Source organism: Ranitomeya variabilis, chromosome 2, assembly GCF_051348905.1.
Source record: "Ranitomeya variabilis isolate aRanVar5 chromosome 2, aRanVar5.hap1, whole genome shotgun sequence".
Taxonomy (NCBI): Eukaryota; Metazoa; Chordata; class Amphibia; order Anura; family Dendrobatidae; genus Ranitomeya; species Ranitomeya variabilis.
The window spans coordinates 190,540,529-190,562,704 of NC_135233.1; the positions used below are offsets into that span (position 1 = coordinate 190,540,529).

The following is a 22,176-nucleotide window of genomic DNA, read 5'->3' on the forward strand; positions in this document are numbered from 1 at the left end:
ACCCAGGATAAGTTTTCAATAAGCACTGCACCACCAGGTTTAAGGTGTGAGCCAGGCAAGGAATGTGTTTCAGTTGGGAAAGGGAGATGGCAGCCATGAAATTCCTTCCGTTATCACTCACTACCTTGCCTGCCTCAAGATCTACTGTGCCCAGCCACGACTGCGTTTCTTGTTGCAAGAACTCGGACAGAACTTCCGCGGTGTGTCTGTTGTCGCCCAAACACTTCATAGCCAATACAGCCTGCTGACGCTTGGCAGTAGCTGGCCCATAATGGGACAACTGGTGTGCAACAGTGTCATCTGCCGATGGAGTGGTTGGCCGACTGCGTTCTGTGGAAGAGCTGTAGCTTCTGCAGGAGGACGAGGAGGAGGAGGAGGGGGTGCGAACGCCTACAGCCAACTGTTTCCTAGACCGTGGGCTAGGCACAACTGTCCCTAAATTGATGTCGCCTGTGGACCCTGCATCCACCACATTCACCCAGTGTGCCGTGATGGACACATAACGTCCCTGGCCATGCCTACTGGTCCATGCATCTGTAGTCAGGTGCACCTTTGTACTCACAGATTGCCTGAGTGCATGGACGATGCGCTGTTTAACATGCTGGTGCAGGGCTGGGATGGCTTTTCTGGAAAAAAAGTGTCGACTGGGTAGCTCGTATCGTGGTTCAGCGTACTCCATCAGGGCTTTGAAAGCTTCGCTTTCAACTAACCGGTAGGGCATCATCTCTAACGAGATTAGTCTAGCTATGTGGGCGTTAAAACCCTGTGTACGCGGATGCGAGGATAAGTACTTCCTTTTTCTAACCAGAGTCTCATGTAGGGTGAGCTGGACTGGAGAGCTGTAGATCGTGGAACTTTCGGGTGTGCCGGTGTACATGGCAGACTGAGAGACGGTTGGAGACGGTATTGTTTCCGCCGGTGCCCTAGATGCAATATTTCCTCCTACAAAACTGGTGATTCCCTGACCCTGACTGCTTTTGGCTGGCAAAGAAACCTGCACAGATACTGCCGGTGGTGCGGAAAATGGTGGCCTTACAGTGACGGAAGGGATGTTGCGTTGCTGACTAGCTTCATTGGCCGAGGGTGCTACAACCTTGAGGGACGTTTGGTAGTTAGTCCAGGCTTGAAAATGCATGGTGGTTAAGTGTCTATGCATGCAACTAGTATTTAGACTTTTCAGATTCTGACCTCTGCTTAAGCTAGTTGAACATTTTTGACAGATGACTTTGCGCTGATCAGTTGGATGTTGTTTAAAAAAATGCCAGACTGCACTCTTCCTAGACTCGGATCCCTTTTCAGGGATTGCAGACTGAGCTTTAACCGGATGGCAACGCTGTGCTCCAACAGGTTTTGGCTTTGACACGCGTTTTGGTCCAGATACGGGCCCGGCAGATGGAACCTGTTGCGATGTTGATGCCTGCTGCGGCCCCTCCTCCACCTCCGCTTCTGAACTACTGCCGCCTGCACCCTGTTCCCCCAATGGCTGCCAATCGGGGTCAATAACTGGGTCATCTATTACCTCCTCTTCGAGCTCGTGTGCAACTTCGTCTGTGTCACTGTGTCGGTCGGTGGTATAGCGTTCGTGGCGGGGCAACATAGTCTCATCAGGGTCTGATTGTGGATCTGTACCCTGAGAGGGCAATGTGGTGGTCTGAGTCAAAGGAGCAGCATAGTACTCTGGCTGTGGCTGTGCATCAGTGCACTCCATGTCAGAATATACTTGTAATGGGCATGGCCTGTTAAATGTTTCACTTTCTAAGCCAGGGACGGTATGTGTAAAGAGCTCCATGGAGTGACCCGTTGTGTCGCCTGCTGCATCCTTCTCTCTTGTTGTAGTTTTTGCTGAGGAGGACAAGGAAGCGACTTGTCCCTGACCGTGAACATCCACAAGCGACGCGCTGCTTTTACATTTACCAGTTTCGGAAGAGGAGGCAAAAGAGCTAGAGGCTGAGTCTGCAATGTAAGCCAAAACTTGCTGTTGCTGCTCCGCCTTTAAAAGCGGTTTTCCTACTCCCAGAAAAGAGAGCGTTCGAGGCCTTGTGTAGCCTGACGACGAAACTGGCTCCACAGCTCCAGACTTAGGTGGAATATTTTTATCCCCACGACCACCTGATGCTCCACTACCACTACCATCATTACCAGCTGACAATGAACGCCCACGACGACCTCTTGCACCAGACTTCCTCATTGTTTTAAAATCTTAACCAAAGTAACTTTATTTGTTGCTGTCAAACAACTTACACGGTGAGCTATAACTTCAGTATGATTTCAATATCCCTTAACAGGTTGGTGAGACCACAAGGAAAATCAGGCACAATGTTACACACTCTGTTTTCTGTGGCACAAAATCACAGAGATGACACACACGCAGGACTGTCACTCAAGCACTAATGTCAATATTAATCTCCCACCTAATTTATTTATTTTTTTTTCTCAGGGAGACTTTAGAAACCAAATAATATTAAAAAAAAAAAAAAAAAAAGGCTTTCTATGGCCCACAATTAGAGAGAGAGAGGTGGCACAACCAGGAGTCAAGACTGGCGCACAAGCTGAAAGGGCAATATTACTCTCCCACTGTTTTTTATGTTTTTTTTGTTTTTTTCAGGGAGACTTTAGAAACCAAATAATATTAAAAAAACCAAAAAATAAATAGGCTTTCTATGGCCCACTGAATGAAAGGGAGAGAGGTGGCACACCCAGGAGTCAAGACTGGCACACAAGCTGAAAGGGCAATATTACTCTCCCACTGTTTTTTTATGTATTTTTTGTTTTTTCAGGGAGACTTTAGAAACCCAATAATATTTAAAAAAAAAAATAAATAGGCTTTCTATGGCCCACTGAATGAGAGGGAGAGAGGTGGCACACCCAGGAGTCAAGACTGGCACACAAGCTGAAAGGGCAATATTATTCTCCCACTGTTTTTTTAGGTTTTTTTTTTTTTTTCAGGGAGAATTAGAAACCAAATAATATTAAAAAAAAATAAATAAATAGGCTTTCTATGGCCCACTGAATGAGAGGGAGAGAGGTGGCACACCCAGGAGTCAAGACTGGCACACAAGCTGAAAGGGCAATATTACTCTCCCACTGTTTTTTTAGGTTTTTTTTTTTTTTTCAGGGAGAATTAGAAACCAAATAATATTAAAAAAAAAAAAAAAATAGGCTTTCTATGGCCCACTGAATGAGAGGGAGAGAGGTGGCACACCCAGGAGTCAAGACTGGCACACAAGCTGAAAGGGCAATATTACTCTCCCACTGTTTTTTTAGGTTTTTTTTTTTTCAGGGAGACTTTAGAAACCAAATAATATTAAAAAAAAAAAAAAAAAAAAAAAAATAGGCTTGCTATAGCCCACTGAATGAGAGATAGCACACACAGCAGTGGCACACAAGCCCTGACTGAGGCCAATATTTTTCTCCCACTGATTGATGTAGTGTTTTTGTGTTGAGGTAGAATTTAGAACACAAATCACGGAAAAAATAAATAGGCTTTCTATGGCCCACTGAATGAAAGGGAGAGAGGTGGCACACCCAGGAGTCAAGACTGGCACACAAGCTGAAAGGGCAATATTACTCTCCCACTGTTTTTTTATGTATTTTTTGTTTTTTCAGGGAGACTTTAGAAACCCAATAATATTTAAAAAAAAAATAAATAGGCTTTCTATGGCCCACTGAATGAGAGGGAGAGAGGTGGCACACCCAGGAGTCAAGACTGGCACACAAGCTGAAAGGGCAATATTACTCTCCCACTGTTTTTTTAGGTTTTTTTTTTTTTTTCAGGGAGAATTAGAAACCAAATAATATTAAAAAAAAAAAAAAAATAGGCTTTCTATGGCCCACTGAATGAGAGGGAGAGAGGTGGCACACCCAGGAGTCAAGACTGGCACACAAGCTGAAAGGGCAATATTACTCTCCCACTGTTTTTTTAGGTTTTTTTTTTTTTTTCAGGGAGAATTAGAAACCAAATAATATTAAAAAAAAAAAAAAAATAGGCTTTCTATGGCCCACTGAATGAGAGGGAGAGAGGTGGCACACCCAGGAGTCAAGACTGGCACACAAGCTGAAAGGGCAATATTACTCTCCCACTGTTTTTTTAGGTTTTTTTTTTTTTCAGGGAGACTTTAGAAACCAAATAATATTAAAAAAAAAAAAAAAAAAAAAATAGGCTTGCTATAGCCCACTGAATGAGAGATAGCACACACAGCAGTGGCACACAAGCCCTGACTGAGGCCAATATTTTTCTCCCACTGATTGATGTAGTGTTTTTGTGTTGAGGTAGAATTTAGAACACAAATCACGGAAAAAATAAATAGGCTTTCTATGGCCCACTGAATGAAAGGGAGAGAGGTGGCACACCCAGGAGTCAAGACTGGCACACAAGCTGAAAGGGCAATATTACTCTCCCACTGTTTTTTTATGTATTTTTTGTTTTTTCAGGGAGACTTTAGAAACCCAATAATATTTAAAAAAAAAAATAAATAGGCTTTCTATGGCCCACTGAATGAGAGGGAGAGAGGTGGCACACCCAGGAGTCAAGACTGGCACACAAGCTGAAAGGGCAATATTATTCTCCCACTGTTTTTTTAGGTTTTTTTTTTTTTTTTCAGGGAGAATTAGAAACCAAATAATATTAAAAAAAAAAATAAATAGGCTTTCTATGGCCCACTGAATGAAAGGGAGAGAGGTGGCACACCCAGGAGTCAAGACTGGCACACAAGCTGAAAGGGCAATATTACTCTCCCACTGTTTTTTTATGTATTTTTTGTTTTTTCAGGGAGACTTTAGAAACCCAATAATATTTAAAAAAAAAAATAAATAGGCTTTCTATGGCCCACTGAATGAGAGGGAGAGAGGTGGCACACCCAGGAGTCAAGACTGGCACACAAGCTGAAAGGGCAATATTACTCTCCCACTGTTTTTTTAGGTTTTTTTTTTTTTTCAGGGAGAATTAGAAACCAAATAATATTAAAAAAAAAAATAAATAGGCTTTCTATGGCCCACTGAATGAAAGGGAGAGAGGTGGCACACCCAGGAGTCAAGACTGGCACACAAGCTGAAAGGGCAATATTACTCTCCCACTGTTTTTTTATGTATTTTTTGTTTTTTCAGGGAGACTTTAGAAACCCAATAATATTTAAAAAAAAAAATAAATAGGCTTTCTATGGCCCACTGAATGAGAGGGAGAGAGGTGGCACACCCAGGAGTCAAGACTGGCACACAAGCTGAAAGGGCAATATTACTCTCCCACTGTTTTTTTAGGTTTTTTTTTTTTTTCAGGGAGACTTTAGAAACCAAATAATATTAAAAAAAAAAAAAAAAAAAAAAATAGGCTTGCTATAGCCCACTGAATGAGAGATAGCACACACAGCAGTGGCACACAAGCCCTGACTGAGGCCAATATTTTTCTCCCACTGATTGATGTAGTGTTTTTGTGTTGAGGTAGATTTTAGAACACAAATCACGGAAAAAATAAATAGGCTTTCTATGGCCCACTCAGTGAGAGATGGCACACACAGGGATGGCACTGTAGCAGAAATGCCAATCTTAATCTCCCACAAAAAAAAAACAAAAAAAAAAAAAAAACTGTCCTACAATTACTATCTCCCTGCAGTAATGTAAGCCAGGTATGGCAGGCAGCAATAGGAGTGGACTGATGCACAAATTAAATAAAAAGTGTGGACAAACAAAAAAGATAGCTGTGCAGAAAGGAAGGAACAAGAGGATATGTGCTTTGAAAAAAGCAGTTGGTTTCCACAGTGGCGTACACACAGCAATACAGCTATCACGGAGCCTTCTAGGGCAGCCCAATGAGCTACAGCGCTGAGGGGAAAAAAAAAAAAAAATAGCTTCCACAGTCCCTGCACACCGAAGGTGGTGTTGGACAGTGGAAATCGCTGCAGCACAAGCGGTTTGGTGGTTAGTGGACCCTGCCTAACGCTCTCCCTGCTTCTGATGAAGCGGCAGCAACCTGTCCCTAAGCTCAGATCAGCAGCAGTAAGATGGCGGTCGGCGGGAACGCCCCTTTATAGCCCCTGTGACGCCGCAGACAGCAAGCCAATCACTGCAATGCCCTTCTCTAAGATGGTGGGGACCAGGATCTATGTCATCACGCTGCCCACACTCTGCGTTCACCTTCATTGGCTGAGAAATGGCGCTTTTCGCGTCATTGAAACGCGACTTTGGCGCGAAAGTCGCGTACCGCATGGCCGACAAGCACAGGGGTCGGATCGGGTTTCATGAGACGCCGACTTAGCCAAAAGTCGGCGACTTTTGAAAATGATCGACCCGTTTCGCTCAACCCTATTTGGGGGTTTTCTAACAAACTGGCACAAGTTACTTCAATAATAAGTACAAAAAATGGCTTAATAAATTTTACCGAAAAAAGGAAGAATTCCTGTTTAGCGTTTAACCCATCTATCAACCTAATATAAAAATGCTGCCAAATTAGACACAAAAAATGTTTTTTTATTAACTGCTTTGTGTAGTGTGAATGGGCATAAAAAAAATCAAAGGTTGAAAATGTACTACCCCTGTAAACTACATGTTGTCATGCAATAAAAAAAATGTTCATAGAGCCCTGATTATAAAACAAAAATGTAAAAGTAATGCTTCTCAGAATATGTAAAAAAAAAAAACAAGTTCTATTTGAAAAAAATAGTCTTCACCTTTTTTATTTTACTAAAAGTAAATAACTTCTTTAATAAAAAATATTTGGGTAAATTTTAACACTATAATTTTGCCGTCAACAAACCCCACCCATCCTGCAAAAATCAAACCCTCACATAGTTGCAACAAAATAAACAAAATATATATTAAGGCTCCTGGAATTCAAAAATCAATACGTGAAAAACAATTGTTAAACTAATCACTACCATAAAAGCGTTATATATTTTAAGACGTTAAGAACAATCATAATGAAATGTGAGCCAACAATTAGAAGAAAAATTAAATGTGTTTTTTTATTGATACAAGACATAATACAAGTTTTTGTTTCCATACAAGGGTCAGGAACGTTCCTCAGGACTTCATGCATTTTCTTACTTTGTCGTCAGAGCATCCGCAGTCACTAACAAAACACAACTACTTTTTCTATAACGTGGCAGACAATGATAAAGCGACTTGAAAGTCAGCCACGTCTGCACATGCATCATACGACTGTGTCTTGACAGTGGCAATTACAGAAGCAGTAGGGAGCGTTCGGAGGGACGTTCGGGTACAATTTGAGAAGCAGAATTACTTGAGAGGACGCAGACAATACGTTTGATATAAACCAATTTATTCCCATTAACAATAACCAGCCTTGGTTTGACGTACCCCGCCGTACCCTATTTAGCATTTACAGTTAGATAGGGTTCACATTCCCAGCATATCACCAGCCTAATGCACTAGCTGCCGGCAGATTAATCAATCTCAAACTGCAGATATGAGTGTTATTGGTAAATGGTCCACGTTTTAGATCTGGCCTGTCAGACTTCGGATTGGAAATCTTATTGAGTGTTTAAGCTTTTAAGGGCCGTTATTTCAGTCTGAGACAGGCGCCAAGACATATATAGAAAATGCACGCTCACAATGAATTGTTAGATCCTACAAGGGCAGAGTCATTTTAGCAGTACGAGATAACATTAAATTCAAAATTCATCGTGAATAGCAATTTCCTCTAAGTATAGGCAGAAAATTTGGTTTTAATAGAACCACTGTGTTCCTTGAATATAGTAAGTACAAAGCATCTGATGATAGTTTCCTGTGGCTAAATCTTTCTGAGAAGATGATGTTCAGCTTTAAAGACACATTTCCCCTGAACTTTTTCCCACTAAACCTATGTTGGACTGGGTTGCCAAAATGCCCACCAGTAACGTTGATTCTTGGGGCCAACTGTTGAGTTATATGCAAAAATAACCTGAACCTACTACACAAATTTACTCTTGTTTCTATGTAATATTAACTTGGCTAGGTTGTTTAATGAATGATTAGAATATACCTTTTTCTGCAAATTGTAATTCAAGTGTAACAGCATTACTCATTAGCACTCCATCACAGGGGCCTACCGGAAGATTCTCCAGTTCTCCTGTGGCCAGTCCGAGCCTGTGTATACGTACTGTAGTGTAACTGTGTTAATATACTTGTCATGAGGTAGACTGTTGCTGTTATTTTTATGTGCAATGTGAATAGTGTTGTATGTTGTGTTATGTGTGGTGATTTGCATTGTTGATGATGAGGCTGTATTCTGCCCATCAACAGACAGCTGACAGAGACAGTGAAAGTTAAGAGTTGGGGCTAGCCCATAGTGGGAGGGGTTAGTGTAAGGGAAACTGTTTCCTGTTAGGAGGACAGATAGGGCCTGGAGTGCATAATGAGTGGACCAAAAGGTCCAAGGTTAGCAGTGCTGCATTTGGTGGGGACTCTAAGTGACAGGAGACCGAATAGAAGGCATTAAGACAGTTCAGTTCTGAATTACTAGTGACTAAGAGACAAAGTGGAATTCTGGAAATGGGTCATAGAAGAGGAGGCTTAGCCATGAGACCCTGAGCTTATCATTATATCATTATAAGAATTCTAGAAGGTAAAAGATTTTTCTGTACTTTCATGACTATGAAAATTGTACATTCACACTGAAGGCATCAAAACTATGAATTAACACATGTGGAATTATATACTTAACGAAAAAGTGTGAAACAACTGAAATTATGTCTTATATTCTAGGTTCTTCAAAGTAGCCACCTTTTCCTTTGATGACTGCTTTGCACACTCTTGGCATTCTCTTGATGAGCTTCAAGAGGTATTCACCGGGAATGGTCTTCCAACAATCTTGAAGGAGTTCCCAGAGATGCTTAGCACTTGTTGTTGGCCCAATTGCCTTCATTCTGCGGTCCAGCTCACCCCAAACCATCTCGATTGAGTTCAGGTCTGGTGATTATGGAGGCCAGGTCATCTGGCGTAGCACCCCATCACTCTCCTTCTTGGTCAAATAGCCCTTACACAGCCTGGAGGTGGGTTTGGGGTTACTGTCCTGTTAAAAAATAAATGATGGTCCAACTAAATGCAAACCGGATGGAATAGCATGCCGCTGCAAGATGCTGTGGTAGCCATGCTGGTTTAGTATGCCTTCAATTTTGAATAAATCCCTAACAGTGTCACCAGCAAAGCACCCCCACACCATCACACCTCCTCCTCCATGCTTCACGGTGGGAACCAGGCATGTAGAGTTCATCCGTTCACCTTTTTTGCGTCGCACAAAGACAACATGGTTGGAACCAAAGATGTCAAATTTGGACTCAAATTTGGACTCATCAGACCAAAGCACAGATTTCCACTGGTCTAATGTCCATTCCTTGTGTTCTTTAGCCCAAACAAGTCTCTTGTGCTTGTTGCCTGTCCTTAGCAGTGGTTTTCTAGCAGCTATTTTACCATGAAGGCCTGCAGCACAAATTCTCCTCTTAACAGTTGTTGTAGAGATGTGTCTGCTGCTAGAACTCTGTGTGGCATTGACCTGGTCTCCATTCTGAGCTGCTGTTAACCTGCAATTTCTGAGGCTGGTGACTCAGATAAACTTATCCTCAGAAGCAGAGGTGACTCTTGGTCTACCTTTCCTGGGGCGGTCCTCATGTGAGCCAGTTTCTTTGTAGCGCTTGATGGTTTTTGCCACTGCACTTGGGGACACTTTCAAAGTTTTCTCAATTTTTTGGACTGACTGACCTTCAGTTCTTAAAGTAATGATGGACGCTCGTTTTTCTTTACTTAGCTGCTTTTTTCTTGCCATAATACAAATTCTAACAGTCTATTCAGTAGGACTATCAGCTGTGTATCCACCAGACTTCTGCTCAACACAACTGATGGTCCCAATCCCATTTATAAGGCAATAAATCCCCCTTATTAAACCTGACAGGGCACACCTGTGAAGTGAAAACCTTTCCCGGTGACTACATCTTGAAGCTCATCAAGAGAATGCCAAGAGTGTGCAAAGCAGTCATCAAAGCAAAAGGTGGCTACTTTGAAGAACCTAGAATATAAGACATAATTTCAGTTGTTTCACATTTTTTTGTTAAGTATATAATTCCACATGTGTTAATTCATAGTTTTGATGCCTTCAGTGTGAATGTACAATTTTCAGTCATGAAAATACAGAAAAATCTTTAAATGAGAAGGTGTGTCCAAACTTTTGGCTTGCACTGTATATATATATATATATATATATATATATATATATATATATAATAGGGTCGTCTCATAAATACGTCTCCATTACTAACCCTTGGGCTTGATTTCGGCTGACATTACAAAGCTGACATCAACCCCACAAATATTACTCCACTTGTCACTGCATCAGAGTAAGTGGAAGGAGCTGGGCAAAGCACCAGAACCGGCACATCTAATAGATATGTCTTTTCTGGGGTGGTTGCGAGCTGCTATTTTTAGGATTCGGATATTCCAATATCCAGGACCCCTTCCCAGTCTGAGAATATCAGCGCTCTGCTTTAGCTTGGCTTGTTGTCAAAAATCGGGGGGGACCCCCATGAGGTTTTTTTAAATTATTTAAATAATTGCATAAATGTAGATTACTGGGATGCCAACTTGCTGGATTCCTGGTACAAGGGCAACAGACCATAATTGATTCCATGACTAGAGCTGAATCGAAAAATGCATCAATACAAGAACGCATTGGTAGAGAAACTACTGATGGCTTTCCCACCTGACAGCAGCAACTCAGTGGATCAACAAGGCAAAGGCAGAATAGGAAATCACCAACACAACTGTGGCACTGCTACCACCTTAAGGCAGGGTTAGCATGGCTGCAATTTGTCAGAACTTTCTGAGAATGCCACAACATCTGACACCACCGTGTGATACTGCTCATATCAGTAGGAGGCAGCATCTCATCAACATGGTGAAAGAGTATGTGTCCATACATATCCACGTACTAACTGATGGGTCTACCTCATTTAACTATTGGGTGTCCGAAATGGACACAAGGTCAGACCTTGCCCTGTCTGTTTGGAAGTGCTGGCCTGCCCTGCTGCAAGTGTCATGTCAGAGCATGTCTTTTATACTGCAGGTGGTTTCATCAGACAACGTGGGAACCTAAGATTCATAAAAATGAATATGGCGTGGATGTCACAGGGCTTCTGCATTTTTTTGGCTGACTGAAATATTATATCAGCTGCATCCAGCCATGGTTACACTCCATTTTGCATTCAATTCATTTTGTTGCTTCCCCAAATTTAAGCAAAAAACCTCAAAATTAATAAAACAGTGTTGGCCCCCTCTTCCATGTCCACCTCCACCCTCTCCTCACCCCTTCTCTATTCCTTTCTCCACTTTGACCACAGCCTCATGGTTCAAATTTTTTTTTTTGGCTATTTTTTTGTCTCTGTTTCTTTAAATTACTTTCTTTAATCAAGCATTAGCAAGTTATCAAGAATAGAGGGACTGCCACGCCATTTTTACATTTTATTTATTTATTTATTTATTGCAAAGGCACTGGCTGATGAATACTCTCATTGTTATATGCCTACACTTGCTGCTATCAGTGAGACCAGGCATATGAAGATAAGGACTCTCATCAGAGGACACCTGTGACCGGCAGTGACCTTTTTACCGCCGATCACAACTGCTGGCTCACACACTGTCATTTGTATGACATAATGGGAACTGCAGCGCTCTGAAGAGCGGTAACAAACTTAACGCCAATCAGAGCCAATGTTTCTCTCGCTGTCACACAGATGGCAGCATGGTAAATGCTGAATGTTCGGGCTGACAAACCTCAACAGTGACACGGACTTCAAGAAGTCCATGTTTTAGGTCTTTACACAGACACTAAGTGTTCGGTACGGACACTGAACGTTACCATTTGGGTTCGCCCATCCCTATATTTCAGGGATAGTTGATCATTATTAATTTCAGATACTATAGCTGTCATGCAATAGAGGAATCCAGCCAGGGAACATTTATCATCTCCATGAGATTTTGCTCTTGCTTTACCACCTAATGATCACATATACTCACTGTTAGTCTTGAGTCTTGCCGGATCACTATGTCTGCTCCCAGCCTGGTTAATTGCTTTGACCAAAAATATATAACGAGTTCCACTTTGGAGTCCATGCACAGTGTAATGGTTCTGCTTGATATTGGGGACTATCATCCAGCTGTCCATGGAGCTGTATAAACCTATAAAACAGTAAAATCAAGGGTAAACAACTGAAAATTTTAAGCAAATGAAATGATCATATAATATCAGAATTTTCTAATCGGTTCTCTGTCTTTGTGCAAATACAGAAGGCTCCTTGTGTCCTATTGGTAGTCTGATTACAAACAATGCTCCTCAAGTGCACCCCCAAAGTACGGCATGTAGTGTGACCCAAAGGGGCTAAAAAAGATGGCCACATGACTAGGATGTATACCAGGGCCTTGGTATTGGGGTGGGGTATCATTTGATAGGATAGCCTAAGATGGTGTTTTAGGAGACAGTAGACAGGGCCTAAACAGAAAAATGGGGGGATTAGGGGAGTGGATGGAATAACGTGGTTCTACCCGACTGATAGAAGGAGCTGAATATACAGGGTTGCCTGAGTGGTGCAAGAGCAGTCCATTGGTGGATCAGCGTCCCATTCTCCCTCTCCTAAGGTTGCTTGAAAGCTGGAGATACTGGAGGTTTAAAGGTCAAGATTTGGGTATTGTTCAGCTGCTCAAAGTTAAAGGGAACCTGTCAGCAGGACTGTGCATAGTAACTACGAAGCAGTGTCAGGTCGGCACCGTTATACTGATTACACTGATACCTGGTGATTAAATCTGTCTTGTGGTTGTTGTGGAATCTGTATTTTCAGTTTTGAGTTAATGATATGCTTGTGCTCTGGGGCGGCCTGTGAAGGTATTCATGTGGCGCTCTGATTAGCTATTCATGTGTATGGCTTCTAACAAGGCTCTGATTCCTCATAGTACTGCCCCCTAGTTTACTTAATGAATATTATATATATAGTTTGGGGGGAAAAACCTTTTGAAGGCTATGGCGCCTGCACTGCAGCATGATTGTATATGTGATGTGTATATAATTAATTTGTTTGATGTAATCCTGATATTCACTTTAAAAAAAAGTTTGAAAATGGTGCCGCCTGACAACTGACGCTATCTTGGTAGAGAAAAGAAAATCCTCCTCCAAGATGGCGCTGCCGACGCCTGTACAGTAGCAGCTATCGTCGATTGCCGATAGCTGCTATTAGGCTGGCGCCGGCAACGCCTTCTTGCTAGACAAAAAAATAATTTCCTTTTCCAAGATGACACCACCGACACCTGCGCAGTAGCAGCTATCAGATCACCGATAGTTGCTACTGTACAGGCGTGGCTGACGCCATTTTTAAATGGATTTTTTTTTTAAATTTCAGGATAACCTCAAACAAATTAAATATATAAACATTACATATGCTCTCAGGCTGCAGTGCAGGTGCCTGAATGCAAAATGTTTTCTTTTTCTCCAAGCTTTGCTGTATATAATATTCATTATGTAAACTAGGGGGCAGGTCCCTGAGGGATTAGTGACTTGTCAGAAGCCATGCTCATGAATACCTAATCAGAGCACCACATAAAGCCCCACCCATTGTCCCACCCACCACCCCACCCTGAAGAACGAGCATATCATTAACTCAAGACTAAAAATAAAGATTAAACAACAACCACAAGACAGATTTAATCACCAGGTATCATATGTAATCAGTATAACGGCACCGACCTGACACTGTCTGTAGTTTACTGTGAACTATCCTGCTGACAAGGGCACTTTAAGCATCTTGTCATGATAGCTGGTGGGAACAGGTCTTTGGAAAGCCAGTTGGTGGTATGGTAAAGTGGGGTAGTGGATCCACTTTGGTAGAGTCACCATCACCCCTTGTGAGTGGTAAGAAAATACTTGTGGTGCTTACTTTGCCAAGGTCTCAGAGTGACAATTTATGGCACACTATTCAGCAGAAGGGCACCCATATTAGCGCAATGCAGTTGAGGGCAAAGAGGAACAGCTGATGGTGCAAGGTTTTATGTTTTCAGCTTATAAAGACCCTTTATTATATTCAGGTCAATTGAAAACATTTTAATATGAGTATTAATATTGTTAATGTAATTTAATAAAGGCTGATGTGACCATTTCATCAAAACCCGCAATGTCTGTCATTATTGGAAGAGGGGGTAGGGATAAAGTAAAAGGGGGAATTCAGGTGGGTAAAGTTAGGCAAAGCTTAGCCATTCCTCATCCTGTCCTTAAATTTAGCAGGGGCATCAAAATGTAAGTATTGCATACTTTTTTTTAGAACAGAAAAAGGAGTTGTCTAGGATGGAACCTTTGATGAGCTATTCGAAAATCAGTGATCCAGCAGCAGCTGGAACTAAGCAATGAAGATCTGAAGAACTCGGCACTCCACCAAGACAGTAGATAAGATCAATTTTTCTTGTGCAATCCAGAACAGAACATTTTAGTTCACAATTTCAGAGCTTCATCTGTCCAAATTGTAGTATAAAAAATTAAAAGGTCCAATAAGTAGAGTAGAAATTGTCATAAGTAATAGATTTAGTAACCTTCTGAAAAGAGATGAGCGAACCAGAGCTTAAAAGTTTGGGGTTCATACCGGATAGTTAGTTTTCCAGTGCTAAATGCCGAACATGGACTTCTTCCAGAAATCCATTGCAATGTTTGAAGTTCCGGGGAGAGAGAGAGATCATTTTCTAGCTCAAACGTTCAAGTTCCCATTGTTTGCAATGGAGTTTCGAGTTCTAGTTCAAGTTCAGGTTCAGTCCTTTTACCCGAACTGAACTTTGGAATAAAGTTTGGATCTGATACGAGAACCCAAACTTTCATGGCTCCATTCATCCTTACTTCTGATGACAACTAGATGCTCCTGAAGCATAACAGGCACAAGAAATGTTGTACACATTATAGCAAGCATATGTATCTTTGGGATATGTTTTACTACTTTTGAACAAAAAAAACACACTTTAACGTTTTCTTTTTTCAGTTGAAATAACGCCTTTATTTTTCCATAGAATGTGCTATGTTCGAGCTTGGCTTGTTTTTTTGTTTTTTTTAAAGAAAAGCTGTAGCTTTTACTGGTGTTATTTTGGCGCACATATAACTTTTCCATCTATTTTACTTTTACTTTTTAGTATGAGGGATGAAGATAAAATAATATATTTGGAATTGTCTTTTTTTTGTATATTCTTTCTTTATTATACAGGGTGATTCACTCACTACTTTTCCCGGAAAAATTACTGTAGCTTCTAAAAGTCTCAGTTGACAGTACTGAAATTTGGACTGTACATACTTTGGTTTGAGTGGTCTCGCTGACTTGTTGCCCCACCGATCATCACCATTATGAGACAGACTTGCTGCAGGCCTTTCTATGTATCAGTAGTTTGTGTGTGGTGTTTGCATTTCTCTCCTGCCAATTTCCTTCATTTGTTAACAATGTACAGATACAGTTTGAAGGAACATGTTTTGATTGTAAAAACTTATTGGTAAACTGAGTCTTTAATTCCTTCACCCCCAAGCCTATTTTGACCTTAATGACAAGGTTTCACTTTCATTTTTGAAACATATTTTTTTTTGTTAGGAAGATAGAAGCATTAAACGATGACCAGCACTTTTTCATTTTTTCAACAAAATGTACAAAACCATGATTTTTAGGAACCATATCCCATTTTAAGTGACTCTGAGAGGTTTATATGACAGAAAATACTCTACTCAAATGTGAAACTATACTAAAAACTGAACCCCTCAAGGTGATCATAACCACAATCAAGAAGTTTATTAATTCTTCAGGTGCTTTACAGGAACTGAAGAAATGTGGAAGGAAAAAAATAACAATTAACTATTTTTCCACAAAAAATTTTCTTTGTCCCCAAATTTGTTTGTTTTCACAAGAGTAAAAAGAAAAAATGGACAAAAAATGTGTTGTACTATTTCTCCTTAGCACGCCGATACTCCATATGTGGGGAAAAACTACTGTTTGGGCGCATGGCAGGGCTCGGAAGGGAAGGAGAACTGTTTGACTTTTTGAACACAAAATTATCTGCAGTAAAGAGCTGACACAAAGCTGAGCCACAATTTTCATCCTGTTTCAAATATTAAACTGCATTTGGCCTACTTGTTTGGTTGGGCCTACTACCGGTGTCTGCCGCTCCTTGCTTTTCTCCTCCACTGAACAAAGCTGAGCCTCAATTTTCATCCTGTTTCAAATATTAAACTCCATTTGGCCTACTTGTTTGGTTGGGCCCACTAACGGTGTCTGCCGCTCCTTGCTTTTCTCCTCCACTGAACAAAGCTGAGCCTCAATTTTCATCCTGTTTCGAATATTAAACTGCATTTGGCCTACTTGTTTTGTTGGGCCTACTAACGGTGTCTGCCGCTCCTTGCTTTTCTCCTCCACTGAACAAAGCAGTGCCGCCTGTTTACTCCTGTTACCAATCTTGAACTGCATTTGGCCCACTTTCTTACTTGGGCCTACTAACTGTGTCTGCCACTCATTACAGTTTTCCTCCACTGATCAAAGCAATGCCGCCTGTTTAGTCCTGTTACCAATTTTGAACTGCATTTAGCCTACTTTATTATTTGGGCCTCTATCTCTGTTTTTCCTCCTCATCCTGCCCATTGCCCAGCCACTGCTAGATGAGTCTGCTGGTACATTGACCCAGACCACTACATTCCCCTTGCACTCTACACAGCCAGAATCTGACCCTGCTGAAAGTCAGGTTCCCCTTCCCACATACTATACCACCTTACACAGGGACAAAGAGGAAGGTGCAGATGAAAGTGCAGGTTCCTTCATCAGGTGGGGGGGCATACTCGTTGGCGACATCACTGGCACAGGGCCCCTCATAGTACGCAAAAGTGTCTCTGCCGGTGGGAGGCGCCACTGCCATCAAACACACCGACGTACTTTGAGGGGCCCTGTGCCAGTGCCAATGCGAACGAGTGGGTACCCCCTGCTTGCTCAGGATCACAGTACTTGCAAAGTTGAAATACTTACCTCTCCCTGCTCCACTGCCGTGACATAGTCCGCGTTTCCTGGGCCCACGAAAAACTTGAACCAGCCCTACCCCCCCACAACTTTAGCCAAATGACCTTCAATTTTCAATGCCTAACTAATATTATAAGGTAAATTAAGATTGACAAGCTTCAGTAACAAGAATTGATGTTTTTGGCATTAAAATGGGCACCATAGGTGACTTCCTGTCCTCCACTCACTGCCGACTTTGATTCCCCATTGACTTGCATTGGGTTTCGTGTTTCGGTTGGCCCCCGACTTTTCGCAATAATTGGCCGATTTCACCCGACCCGACTTTTGAGAAAGTCGGGTTTCGCGAAACCCGACTCGATCCTAGAAAAGTAAAAGTCGCTCAACTCTACCTCATAGCACTTGTCCTAGTGTTGCTCTATGGGGCAGCTCGGATCTGCGATTATTTTCTCATACTGATTCGGCAGCATGCTGTGAGTTGCAGCAAGACTCAGCTCACACGCACCCATACAAGTCTATGAGTGAAACATTCCACTGCACTCTGATGTCACCTGAGTTCAGTGTGATTTCCGCCGACGCCGGCAGCAGAGGAGATGGAGAAATTACTTTCTCCTTCTCCTCCACAGCTGTGCTCCAATCCTGTCATGTGAGAAAATCGGAGCACAGCAGCTCTCCCTCGCAGCAGAGCAGGAGCCGAAGGTCATCGGACGCTATACGCTAGCGTGGCTCCGGCTTTATCTGCACATCCTGCTCTACTACAACAGGGTGCCACATTGCCTATTCCACTCTGCTGATTCAAGGTGCTGTCCGCATACTCAACTCTGCTGCATAAAGTAACTGTCCTGCCTACTCATCTTCACTGATTCAATATGCTGTCCGCACACTCGGTTCTGCTGCGACCCAGCTGTTCGGATGCCTCTCGCCCATGCTGCTCACCCTGACCTATGGCTTACCTAATCCACATCACAAGGTGATCCATAACAGAAGTAAAAGGTAAGGCAAGCGTTTCCCCCTGGCTGTCCAGAGAGCACGCTTACCGCCATGTTATTGTCTATTTCAGAACAAAATCTCCTCATATAAAGCAATGAGACTTAGTTTAATTTTGTGTTCAACATTTCAGCAGTTTGTGAATTAGAGGATCCACTTAATCCAGGATATGAAGCATTTAATGTATTACTTTCTGTCATAACTAATCTTGAATTAATCTCTGCCTGGTTTCCAAGCATCTTAAAATTACAGATTCTACAGGGAGTGCAAATAAAGTTCAATCTGATGAGTAAATGTTTATACCGGTGCTGAAAAAAAAAATATCTATCTCCCCGGGATACCCAAATTGGAATATAAAAAATGAGGATAAAATACAAATCACGCGGCGCTGCATTGGAAAAGTTTAATTACACTGAATACATACAAGGTAACTGGCTGCATTCACCGGCTGGGAGGAATTCGCCAAGAGAATGTTGGATTATGCATATTATGCCGGCGGTATAAGTCCGGGCGTTCTGGATAATGTCAAATCATAACACAATTACAGAAGAGTAAGATAATGAAATTAAACATGGTGCCATGGGCTCGAGAAAGCAACAGGCTTCAGCTCAGCTCTTGGGAGGATGAACACGGCTAAAAGGTCCAGATCTATGTGGTCCCGCAAAATGTCCATTTGCCGGAGCGACTGGATGGAAGTAATGCAAGCAGGAATGTTAGGAAAGGTTTGCTTCCAGTAAGACATTGTAAAGTGCAATAAGTAATTTGCTATTTATAGTCGGAGCCCAATTATAGGTTACGTTGTAGTGTTTAGTTACTCAATGTTCTCTCTCCTTACAGCGCCCCCCTGTGAGCACGTATGAGCAGCAGAGGTGGACGGCTGGCGGTCAGACTATGTAGTCATCTGCATGAAGCTCGTATGTGCACGATGGATATCTTCTCTGACAAGCAGAGGACAAATATTCCCCACGGACCAGCAGGGATCCCAGTGCTGCAACCATGGGCACTATCTGCTAAAACACAGAAAACACAGTGCATGCACGGCAAGAGTGAGTGCACTTCAAGCGTTCAAGCGAAGTTAGCGTGAAATGCCCCCCATTTCCAGAAGTCCTCCACTATCCACCCACCTAAACTGTTATTCATGATTAAAAGAAAACTGGAGGTTGAGTGCAACCTATTTCTCTACTTTGTACAATGCAAGCACTTACATGGGATGTTATTCTGTTTCTATTTCTATGCTATACTTATGTAGCGCTATCATATTCCACAGCGCTGTACAGACATCACCACTGTCTCCATTGTGGCTCACAATCTAGATTCCCTATCAGTCTTTGGAGTGTGGGAAGAAACCAGAAGGAACACATGCAAACATGGGGAGAACATACAGATTTCTTGCAGATGTTGTCCTTGGTGAGATTTGAACGAAGGATCCTAGGGCTGCAAGGTTGCAGTACTAACCACTAAGCCACCATGCTGTGCTAACTACTGAGCCACCATGTAGTGCTAACTGCTAAGCAACCTTGTAGCCCTAACCACTAAGCCACCTTACAGTGCTAACCACTGAGCCACTGTGTAGTGCTAACCACTGAACCACCATACAGTGCTAGCCACTGAACCCCCATACAGTGCAAATCACTGATCCACCTTACAGTGCTAACCACTGAGCCACCTTACAGTGCTAACCACTGAGCCACTTGTGCAGTGCTAACCAGTGAACCACCATACAGTGCTAATCACTGAGCCACCTTACAGTGCTAACCACTGAGCTACTGTGTATTGCTAATCACTGAGTCTCCGTACAGTACTATCCACTGAGCCACCACACAGTTCTAACCACTGAGCCACTGTGCTGCATCCATGTAAAAAATGGATGCACATAGGTTTGATAGTTAAGGGCAATCTTTCACATCATTGATTCTGCTCAAACCGAAGGCATCATGAGTGCAGCTGGGTATATTTGTTTCTAAACTGCTGTGACTTTTTATAGAAAATGTATTTTAGCATGGCAGCAGGTGATTGACAGGTATCTCCCTTCTGTGTGTACATATGGAGAGACCTGTCAATAACCAAGCGTGGCGCTGGGAAGAGTCGGCCAGGGGCGGAGCCGGCCAGGGGCGGAGCTGGACTAGTCAAATCTCTGACTTTAGTCCCTGTCCACATCTTTAAAACATAATTTCTCTGAAATGCCAGGGTTTAGAGAAAAACACACCTGTCTGTTCACGAGCAGCCAGGATCTGGATCATGCTGCCCATGGTTCCCTTATTCCTACCCCCAGCATTTCACTAGAAAACCAATGGCTGCTGGTCTTCAGTAGAGAAAGTGAAGTGCGTTGAACAGCAAGAAGGATTGCTGTTGAGGGAAAGAGTAAAAAAAAAAATTCTTTAAATCTTCAGCTTAGCGAGTGTGAACGAGCTGAGTGTGACCTGAGCATAACTGTGAACGGCGGTAAGTGTGACTTGTGATTCAGTGACTTTGGATTCAGGGAGTTTCCAAGGGAGGAATTACTGAATTGCTGTCTGTGTTTTATTAATACTTTGTATTTATTTTTATTTAATGCTTTTGTCTGGTGCAATCCCCATTAGGAAATGTGCTCCACTATTGTTAATGCCATCCAGTGCACATCTTGCCACATGTATGCAGTCCTTGATCAGCCGGTCGAGGATGCATACTGCTGTGCGAGATGTGAGCACGTTGTGCATTTGGAAGCCCAGATTCTGGATCTAAATGTGCAGCTGGGAACACTGAGATCCAGAGACAATATGGAAAGGAGTCTGCTGCTCACTAAGCAGAAGCTCAATGGGATAGATGAAGGGGGGATGGTAGGATGGAGCTGCAGGACAGTGAAGTAGTGCAGCGCCCCAGAGTCCTGGTCGTTGCAGTACTGTGGCTCCGCCGCTAAGGGGGGCTATGGTACGTCTGATGGCACTGAAGGAGTTCATCTGACCAGTTATCACATACACCAATACATTTCACAGTCGGGCCTCCAGGGGGAGCTAAGGGTGCTATTTATTAGGCCACTCCTCACCACTGTGGGAAAACTGGGGGTCAGGCAGGAAGTTAGACAGAAAGCTGACTGGGTTGGAACCAGGCAACACCTTGTGGCAGAGGGTGTTGTGGGGGAAGATTCGGTAGGGTCCCTGTCAGGTTTGGGACCCTGACAGAGGCCTGGCTACAAGAAAGAACGTCACGGGACCGTGCCTGTTCAGCATAGCGGCGGTGCCCTAAGAAAGGATTAGAAGCGAGATATATTGTGCTGAGTGAGAAACGAGATCAAAGCAAGAGGAGAAATACCAGTAGGAGTCGTGCTGTAAGACCGAGGCAACATCCTACTGAGGCGCACAACCGGCGGCCGGAACGCCGAGGAAGTATATATATCTAGCTCCAAGCAATACTTCAAACCAACGGCAGGACAGTCAGTCTCAGGCGGGCTGTCTCACATACATCACCTATGAAGACATGGGGGGCGCACTAGGAGAGGGGCGACTCTAGGGTCCCGGAAGAGCTCCGAGCCTACTCGTCATACGGGTGCCGTCCTAACCAGAACATCAGGGAGGGACGGAGGAGAAGAACATCATCCGAACGAGTTGTGAGGGAACATCAGAAACAGACACAACAGTTGTGGGGTACTATCCCGTAAGCACAGCAGGGGAGGACCACAACACATAGCGCTAGCAGGAAGGCACAGATTTCCACCTGCAAAGAGAACTCTGGAGGTGCCATTGGACCGGCCGGACTTGCGCAGCCTGGTGAACCGTATTCCGGACTGAGGACCCAGAGATCTTCAGTAAAGAGGTAAAGAGACTGCAACCTGGTGTCCTCGTTATTTACTGCACCGCACCACCACCACCACTACCATCATCCATCATATCTATCACTGTACGCCCCTCGGCAGGGTCACGGACCGGGCCTAGCCACCGTGACAACCCCAGAGCAGAGACTCAGAGGCCCGGTACCGGGTACCCCTCGGCCCTGCGGCAGTGGGGGCGCTACAACTTGGCGTCACGAACAGGATCTACTTAAGCCTGAAGAATCAGGTCATGTGTGCCTTGGAACTGTGATTTACTGTGCTTGGACTGTACTTTATTGCAAAGACTGTGGATTGCCACTTGCCGCCAAAAGTTCCCGCCAAAACCGCCGCCATTACAGCGCTAAGGAGAGCGCAGGAGAAGAAGAAGGGCGTGGAAGTGGGCGTGAACAAGCTGAAGAGCGC

The 22,176-nt window shown here is 43.2% G+C and overlaps 1 protein-coding gene across 2 annotated transcripts in view; it reads right to left on the minus strand.

The window, feature by feature from the left end:
* The window catches only part of MID2 (midline 2), a 428,499-nt gene that overhangs the window by 60,825 nt on the left and 345,498 nt on the right, over positions 1 to 22,176 (minus strand). For both annotated transcript variants that reach the window (XM_077283340.1, XM_077283339.1), the window contains exon 8: positions 11,995 to 12,156. In XM_077283340.1, coding sequence (XP_077139455.1) covers positions 11,995 to 12,156 — 162 coding nt within the window. The remainder of the gene's footprint in view (positions 1 to 11,994; positions 12,157 to 22,176) is intronic.